This window comes from Felis catus, chromosome A2 (genome assembly GCF_018350175.1).
Source record: "Felis catus isolate Fca126 chromosome A2, F.catus_Fca126_mat1.0, whole genome shotgun sequence".
In the NCBI taxonomy this organism is placed as follows: domain Eukaryota; kingdom Metazoa; phylum Chordata; class Mammalia; order Carnivora; family Felidae; genus Felis; species Felis catus.
Window position 1 is genome coordinate 62,190,844 of NC_058369.1, and position 8,244 is coordinate 62,199,087.

An 8,244-nucleotide genomic window follows, 5' to 3' on the forward strand; every position below is an offset into this window, starting at 1 on the left:
TTTATTTACTATTTATAAATACAATGCAAGACAAACTTTTCAAAAATACCTTTTTTTTTTCCAAAAACTTAATTAAAAAAATAAAGGAAAGCTAATAGGTAGGCAGAAGGTCTTGAGACCCCTTTGTGTTCTCAAGGAGGCCGTGAGCCACCCGTGCGACCACCCGGGGCATCCCCCACCCCCCACCCCCGCTCGCCTGCCGGAGCTCCGCTTCCCGGTGGAGGCTGTGTTTCCCACTCTTCTCTAGTGTCTCGTCTATGATGACCTCGCACGGGTTCTAGCGTATCTGGGGAACAGCTCGTGGAGAACATATTTCCTCTGCGCCCATGTGTGACTTAGGGGGGGACGAGGCCAAGTGTGGGGGGCGTGCCCCCAGCGTCCCCGACAAGCCATCCGTCTTTGTAGGTAATAAAACCGTTTTTACTCTTTTTACATTGTGCCAAGGAGGACAAAGGCGAGAGAATAAAATAAACATCCTTTGCCTTTACAGAGCTTGTCAAAAAAACAAAAAACCCTCTTTCTGGAATTGCTGAACAGGAAAACGCTATTTTCTGCGGTCATCAAAGAACCTTGCTCTCATTCCAGGGGAGTCCTGCTGCCCCAGTCCCCCACCCCTGCAGCCGGCAGCAAAGGCCAGTCACCCCCCTACCCCCGCGTGTCTCTGGAGTTGTTCCCTAGAACATTCTGGGTCTTTTTCCTCTTTTTTTTTTTTTTACACGTGAGACTCCACCTGCGCTCTCTGCCAGTTCCCCAGGACAGGCCACTGGCAGGTTTGCAAGATCTCTGTCACCGGAGCCGGGACGTCCAGACAGCAGGGTGTGGGGTCCCCATTCTTGCAGAACAGAGGCTGAGTGGGGACGGATCGTGCACTCTACAGAGGTAACAACTGCTCGGTCTTGAAGCGGAGGGCCAGCCGTCCCGGCGGACAGGTGGGGACAGCCCCCGGGGACAGGCGGCGTCCGGCCGCGCTGTGCTTGACTTACACGAATTTTTAAAGGAAGCAAGAGGAAAGGCCAAACTATGTCTCACAGACTCCCGGGGAGCGCAAGGGGCTCCAGTCCACCATCCAGAAGAACCCTAGCGCTGCAAACATCTCTTTCTAAACTTTGGTTATAAGAAAAATCAATTCACCACAAAAAGAAATATAAATTGGGGCTGTAGCCAGCTGATCATGTCCTTGGCGGTCTCTTGTGCAAAATAAGGCGTTTCTGAGCTCCACGTGAACTAAAACAGACAGAGAAACAGGTTGAAATAACTCCCCCACGTCAAAAGGCTCAATTCCTGCCCTGAGATAACGGGGTTCGAGACCCAGGCAGCCGGCACGTCGGTGGGGGGGTGGGGTGGTGGTGGCTTGTCCCACACACCCAGCAAAGCAAAGAACGCCTGCCAGTGGGGACATGCTGGTGGAGTCCCCCGTCACCCAGAATCGTGACTTCTTTCTTTCCCGCTGGAAGGGAAACAAACGTAACTCGACAGGGAAATCTCCTCTATTTACTTCAATTTCTCTTGAGGAGACCAAACACTCTGTTGTCCCCAACGGCCCTCTTGTTTATTAAGAGAGAAAATAGTATCGAACAGGACGGCATTCTTCAAAGGCAGGGTTTAAAAATCTCATTTTTGTGTTAGGCGCAAAACACACTTTGCTACCATCCTACCAATCAGACTGTCGGAATATCCCCCACGTGTTTTACAGAAAAGAACAGCCATGCCACTGAGTCGGAAGCATGTTCCTAGAGCAAGTCCCTGTGGATCAGACAGCCGCCAGGAAGGTAAACCACCCATAGCTGGCGGGAAAAGCTCACTTTTGGAATTCCCTGTATGTGTGTGAACGTAACACGTCCAAGATCCTTCAAGCGAGGGAGGGGGCCTCGGAGACACCCTGACCTCAGACCCCGGTTCCCTGGGCTGTGCCCTGCGGAAGGGTCTGTCCCCTGCTCCCGAGACGCTGGGGCCCCCGAGCCCAGGCCCCCAGGCTTACGTGGTGAGCAGTGTCTACTTGCTGTCCATGCTGTAGCAGTGAACGTCACCCTTCCCCCTGGCGTCGAAGCCCGGCAGCGGCTGCCCGTACTTGTCCACGCACCAGCAGAAGCCTCGCTTCCTGCCCTTGGACGGGCGGCACTGTGGGAGGGCGCAGGGGACACAGTGAACCCGGAGGCGCCACCACGGGGTCCCGACCCATGGAGGCTCTCTCAGGGCCCTCTGCGCTTGCGTGTAGGAGTGAGTCCTCCAGAGAGGCAGGGCCCTGGCAGTTCTGTGTCCCTCGGGCCTCAGGGACACCTGCAGGCACACCTGGGGACTGGGGCACACATCCCCCAGTGCACCTGCGTCCCAGGGTGCACGGCAGCTCGGAGTGCACGTGTCCCAGACTGCACGCCAAGAGGCCCACCCGGGTTCTTGGTGTGGGTCTGCTGAGCGAGTGACCAATGGGGACGAACAGGAAGCAGAAGTGCTGCTGGTGAGTGGGAACAAGCGTGAAGGTGAGATGGTGGCCAGGGCAGACGGGCCGTGGGACCGAAGCCAGGGCCACAAGCACTTTGGCGGTGGCCTCGCGAATCCTGCAGATCCAGTGGGGCCGTAATGCAGTACCAGACCCACAGAGACGCACTTATCGTGGCTTCAAGTAACAACGCCGCCCACGTGTCAGGACCACTGGGCGGGATGGGCCGGGGGGGGGGGGGGGGGTGTCTCAGGGACACTGTTTGGCCCACGACCTCACGTCCCTATGATGGTTATTCACAATGTCATCCCTGACACAGTGCAACTGTGTCCCTGTGCTGTCACACTTAACCAAGGGCCCCGGGGGGGGGGGGGACAGCACACTGCCCGTGGGCGGGGGGAGGGCACGTCGGCCTCCCGTGGGCATCGGGCATGGGATGCTCGTAAGGACGCCACTCACCTGCTTTTTCTTGTAGAAGCCCTTCCTGTCGCAGTTGGGGATGTGGATGCCCCTGGGGCTGAGCGTGTCCAAGAACTTGAGGCGGTTCAGGGTGTCCTCCACCTCCCGGCGGCAGGGCCCCTGAGGGGGGGGGGGGGGAGAGCCACGGGTCACTCGGGAGCGCTGGCGGCCTCATGCAGCCCCACACACCCTCCGAGGGACCTGCCGTGCCATTCTCACGAGGACCCCGACTGTGGCTCCCTGTCGTGAAGTCCCCTGAGCAAGGCCTGGGGACGGAGTCACCGCAGGTCAGAGACCAGGTGCACAAAATATCGCCAGCCTCACGGACCATCTCTGTGCAGGGCACTGGGGCGCTCCTGCTCATGTCATCCACCTAGACCCCCAGAAGTTCCCCACGGTGGGAAGAGTCACCCAGTGCCTGGGGCTGGCATCCACTGCCCCCTAGGAAGGGGGAGGAGGAGAGGGAGGAGGGGGGAAGAGGAGGGAGGGAAAAGGAGGGGGAGGAGAGGGAAGAGGGAGGAGGAGGGAGGAAGGGAAAGCAGGGGAGGAGGGGGAGGAGGAGGAAGGGGAGGGGGGAGGAGAGGAGGGGGAGGAGGGAGGAAGGGAAAGCAGCGGGGGAGGAGGGGGAAGAGGAGTAGGAGGGGAGGAGGGGGAGGGGGAGGAGGAGGAAGAGGGAGGAGGGGAAAGCAGTGGGGGAGGAGGGGGAGGAGGAGTAGGAGGGGGAGGAGGGGAAAGCAGTGGGGGAGGAGGGGGAGGAGGAGTAGGAGGGGGAGGAGGGAGGAGGGGGAGGGGGAGGAGGAGGAAGAGGGAGGAGGGGAAAGCAGTGGGGGAGGAGGGGGAGGAGGAGTAGGAGGGGGAGGAGGGAGGAGGGGAAAGCAGTGGGGGAGGAGGGGGAGGAGGAGTAGGAGGGGGAGGAGGGAGGAGGGGGAGGAGAAAGGAGGAAGGAGGAGCAGGAGGGGAAGGAGGAAGGAGGGGGGAGGAGGTGAAGGAGGGGGGAGGAGGGAGGAGGCGGAGAAGGGAGGAGGCAGAGGAGACAGAGGAGGGCGCTCACATATTCCGTCTCCCGCTTGGACTCGGAGGAGAAGTTCTGGGTGTCGGTGCTCTGGGACTCGTAGTCCAGCTTGTAGCGCTGGCTGTCCTTGGCGTGGCCCTTCTTGATGACATCCATCTTGGTGTGCAGGGGCTGGAGCTTGGTGTCAGGCAGCCGGTGTGTGCTGGGGAAGGGCTGGCCCTGCATGCTCCCCGCACTGTGCTCCTCCTCCGACTCGCTGCTGTTTCCTTGAAAAGTGCAAGGGACATGCAGATGTGACGGCCACCCACAGTCAGCGGTCTTTTCAAAACCTGACCGCGGCCACGGCTAAGTGGAGATGTCATTCAGCGATTCCAAAGAACCTTGAAACCCCAGGTACTGGCAGCAGAGGGCAGTCACTGCGGCCCAGGAAGCCTGCTTTCTAAAATGGAATCTGGGGGTGCTGGGGTGGCTCAGGTCACGGTCTCATGGCTGGGGCTTCAAGTCCCACGTCGGGCTTTATGCTGACAGCCTGGAGCCTGCATGGCATCCTCTTTCCCCCCTCTCTCTCTCAAGTTAAGTGAACTTACAAAAATACAAATAAAGACACTGGAATGTGTGGACTGCACAAGGCGGGCAGCGCAGGCCTCTCCCAGCCCAGCCGGCAGGGCTTGATACCGTCCACCAGCAGGGGGCGCACCTCTGACACCGCAGGCTGCCCCAGGGCAGCCTCCCGGGCCTGGGGGCCCGCGCTTCTGTCCCCACCCAACACCCCGCTGAGTCCCAGGCGCCAGGTGGGGGCAGCAATCTGCAGGTGACAAGCCCCAGGGCCTCTGATCCCAGCGCTGCCTCGTGCCACCAGGCAAAACCAGCTCCCCTCAGAGGCTGGCCAGGTCCCCTGGCTCTGGGTGTGTTTGCTGGTGTGCCACTGGTGCCCTGGTCCCATCTGTCACTGTCCACGCAGGGGCTGGGGCGCCCAGAGGAGCTGCACAGACCCCAAGCGGGCCGGAGCCCTCCATCCCTGAGAAGGACCCCCTCCCTAGCCGCCTCTGCGACCGGCGCCCTGACGCCCGTGCCGTGCTGGACCATCCGCTGTGTCACTGGGATTTGGATGCGGAGCCAGACGCTGTCTGGGGTCCTTTTCCAGGATGGTGGGGACGGGGGTGGCTACGGGGGAGCCCTTGGTAGGTCATCAGCAAGCAGTGCTAGGGTTTCCCTCCCGGGAGGGGGTGCTTGGGCCGCTGTCTGGTCCAGAATCTACCACCCCTGGGGTCCCCAGCGCCCTGCCACCCAGGGGCCAGCCCCATGTGGTGACGGCCTGCGGCTCTAGGTGACAGGAACACAGGCCTCTCTGAGGCTGGCTGGAGGACCCAGCGTCCAGCTAGATTCCATGCTCTCTGTGGGACGCGCCCAGGGCAGGTGCACTCCCCTGGGGCTCGGGGAACACTCTCTCCTCCCAGGCTCCACTTCCTCACCCGGGAAGAGTGAGCCCCAGTGGGTGGGGGGAGGAGCTGCCGGGCAGTGGAGCCTGACAGACTCCTCAACAGGTAGAATTTGGTTTCAATTTCCTTGAACCTTAGGGCTTTTTTCCCCTTCTTTTCCAGAGAACAACCGGAGACAAAGGAGATGCTAAGAGTATGTAAATAAACATATCTGCATTTCTTTTCCAAGAACCGAGTAGTTTCTGAAACCTCCCAGGTTTTCTTTCTCATGCCTGCTGACGTCCGCAAGAACAGAAAACCTCGGCATTTAAGCAACAGACGGTCTTAACTTCTGACTGCCACTTAAACTCCCCTCCCCCCATGGGTCTCCTCAAATCGTAGATCTTTTTGTCGCTTTACAGTGAAGCGTGTCAACCAATACTGTGGTGCTCCTACATAGTAATCCCAACGCCCACCGCAGCCTAACCAAGCACAGCCGTGTCGAGAGGAACGTGAAGTCACCATCTGCCCAGAAAGCACATTAGGAAAATAAAGTGCACACAGCAAATGACCTCATTGCCCTGAGAGACAGACCCATCCAGCGATTTTAGGTCCGCTGGATAAAACGGTGCATGTTTTAGGCAACTGGACTTTTGGGTTTCCACCAATCCTGGAATGGTGTCCGTGTCTCCGGGATCAACGGAGCCAGCCCTGCCTCCAGAGACAGAGCCTCACCCCTGCGTGCAAGTGTGCAGAACTGAAATCATAAAGGGTCTTCCCTCCTGCGGGGTCAGTGCGGGGGCTGCCCACTAGCTCGGGCCAGCTTGGTGCCTGGAGGGCAGGGCAGAACTCTGCCCGCCTCCAGCTCAGCAGAAACTTTGCTCACAGAACCGGGAGGCTGGCCGACCCTGCTGAGATTTGGAGGAAGAGCCGCGGACTCCCCTTACACTTCTTCTCCAAGGGAACAACTCATGTCCCTCACAGAGCCCCGCGCCTGACCGCGGCCGAGCCCGTGGAGTCACTTTGCCAAACGTTAGGTTTTGTCCTCTTGGGCCCCCCCACCAGCGGGACCCCATCCCTTCCACTTCGGAGTAAGTGCAAACAGTCCTGAGGCTGACTCCACCCCCTTCACCATCACTGAAATTCTCCGAGTCCACATCCCCGCAGTCCCCGCACCTGGCCTCGGTCTGGGGCCACCCACGCACGGGGGGCTGGGGCGGCGCCCAAGGGGGGCGATGCGGGGCGTGGCAACCGGGTTCAGCACTCACTTTCCTCCCTGCCTCGGGACCCTGGAGAGTCACCTCTTTCTGAACGTCAGGTTCCCAAACGCGAAAGATACAAGTACCGGATTCCCACCTTACGGTCTCCCGCACACCGCGCGACGCGTCGTTGCTTCGCAAGCCGTAGGTCTGTGCCAATGTTGCCATCTTAAAGACGGACATCGTTTCACACAACGTGCCCGCCCACCCATCCCCAGTCCAAACCAGCCCCGACCACCTCCCTGCTCCCCCGGCCCCCGCCGCATCCTTGGCACAAGCACGCTGGCTCCCGGTTTGGGGGACGCGGAAGCCGCGTTCCGGAGGTGGGCCGCACCGTCCCAGCCCACGTCCCGCGCTGCGCCCGCACCAAGGGCAGGAACATGCTCCCGGGCACGGGGTCGGTCCGTGACCGCCTCCTCGGCTCCGCTCCCTCGCAGCCACAGAACCTTTGACCCAGTTTTGCCGAAAGCGCTCGGCAATTTGCAGGCGCTCTGCCCTCCGAGAACGTGGCCCGCGGAGGGCCGGCTGCGGGGCGGGCCTCGGGCGAGCGTCCTGCCTCGCGGGGCCGGGGGTCTCCGCGCACACACAGCACCCGGGGCGGGGAGAGCAGGGGGTCCCCCGCGGCCGCGCACCCGGCGCGGGCGGCTCACCTGGCGTGGGCGGCGCGGGCATCAGGTAGGCGCGCAGGCGGCCGGCGGCGCTGGCGTTGGTGCAGAGCCCGCGGCCGTCCAGCAGCGCCTGCAGCGGGCGCGGCTCGCCGGGCGGCGGCTGGCAGCGGAGGCCAGCACCGCAGCGCTCGGTGTAGACGCCGCACGGCTGGCCCTCGCGCAGGGCGCACGTCAGGCAGCAGCCGCAGCCGGGCTCCCGCACCAGCTCGGAGCACGCGGACGCGGCGGGCGGCGGCGCGCACTGGGCCAGAGCGCGCGCGTCGCACGGCTCGCAGCGCACCACGGGGCCCGCGCCCGCCGCGCCCGCGCCGGCCCGAGCCGCCGGCGGCCCGCGGAGTAGCGCCAGCGCGGTCAGCGCCGCGGCCCAGAGCGCAGGGCGCGCCCGCTGCATGGCGCCCACGGCGAGGGCGCGCTGCTCGGCCAGCCGGGGCGCGCGGGGACCGGGCGAAAGCGCGCGGCTCGAGGCTGCGGGAGCAGGGTAGGCGGTGGCCGGTGCTCCGCGCTGCGCCGTCCTTTTCGCGTCTGGGAGGCTCGGGCGCGCCGGCCGCTATATAGAAGCCGGTGGCCGAGGACACGCCCCGGAACGGCGCGCGGGTGGGGGGAGAGGGGGCGGGCCGGCGCGCACTAGGCTCCGGGGCCCGCGCGGCGCCCCGGGCGACCGGGCGGCCGGGCAGGGGCGGGGGCGCGCAGCGCGCGGCCGCCCAGGCACCTGCTCCACGCGCGCACTCCGGCCCCAACGCCACCCCGCCGGCCGCGGGCACTGGGCAGCCCGGCCACCCCGCTGTTCGCGGCGCCTCCGGCCACCCCGACGCCGCCGCCCGTCTGCCTGCGGGTCTGGGTGAGGCCGCCCCGCTGAGAGCTGGTGTCGGGGACAGTGGCGTGCTCGCTCCGCCCCGGGTGTACTTCGCAAAGCTTTGCAAAATTTAAGTCCTCGGGTCGGGATAGTCGTGGGACGTGTCTGAGTTAGGATACTTGATTTGCTTCGAGGTCT

The 8,244-nt window shown here is 62.9% G+C and overlaps 1 protein-coding gene across 1 annotated transcript; it reads right to left on the minus strand.

The window, feature by feature from the left end:
- Positions 1–670: 670 nt before the first annotated feature.
- Positions 671–7,785, minus strand: IGFBP3 (insulin like growth factor binding protein 3). The gene is made up of 5 exons (XM_023250143.2): positions 7,236–7,785; positions 3,948–4,174; positions 2,897–3,016; positions 1,979–2,118; positions 671–1,224 (listed from the first exon to the last, which is right to left on the minus strand). Exons 1-4 carry the CDS (start codon positions 7,642–7,644, stop codon positions 1,993–1,995), a joined length of 882 nt encoding a protein of 293 aa, XP_023105911.2. The 5' UTR covers positions 7,645–7,785; the 3' UTR covers positions 671–1,224; positions 1,979–1,992.
- Positions 7,786–8,244: the final 459 nt, after the last annotated feature.

Bases quoted from the DNA above. Each gene is read 5' to 3' on its own strand.
- IGFBP3 (XM_023250143.2), bottom strand. From the start codon at position 7,644: ATGCAGCGGGCGCGCCCTGCGCTCTGGGCCGCGGCGCTGACCGCGCTG. The intron at 4,175-7,235 runs GTGAGCCGCCCG...GCACTTTTCAAG, and splicing joins GCCCGCGCCGCCCACGCCAG to GAAACAGCAGCGAGTCGGAG. The intron at 3,017-3,947 runs GTGAGCGCCCTC...CCCCCCCCTCAG, and splicing joins CCAAGCGGGAGACGGAATAT to GGGCCCTGCCGCCGGGAGGT.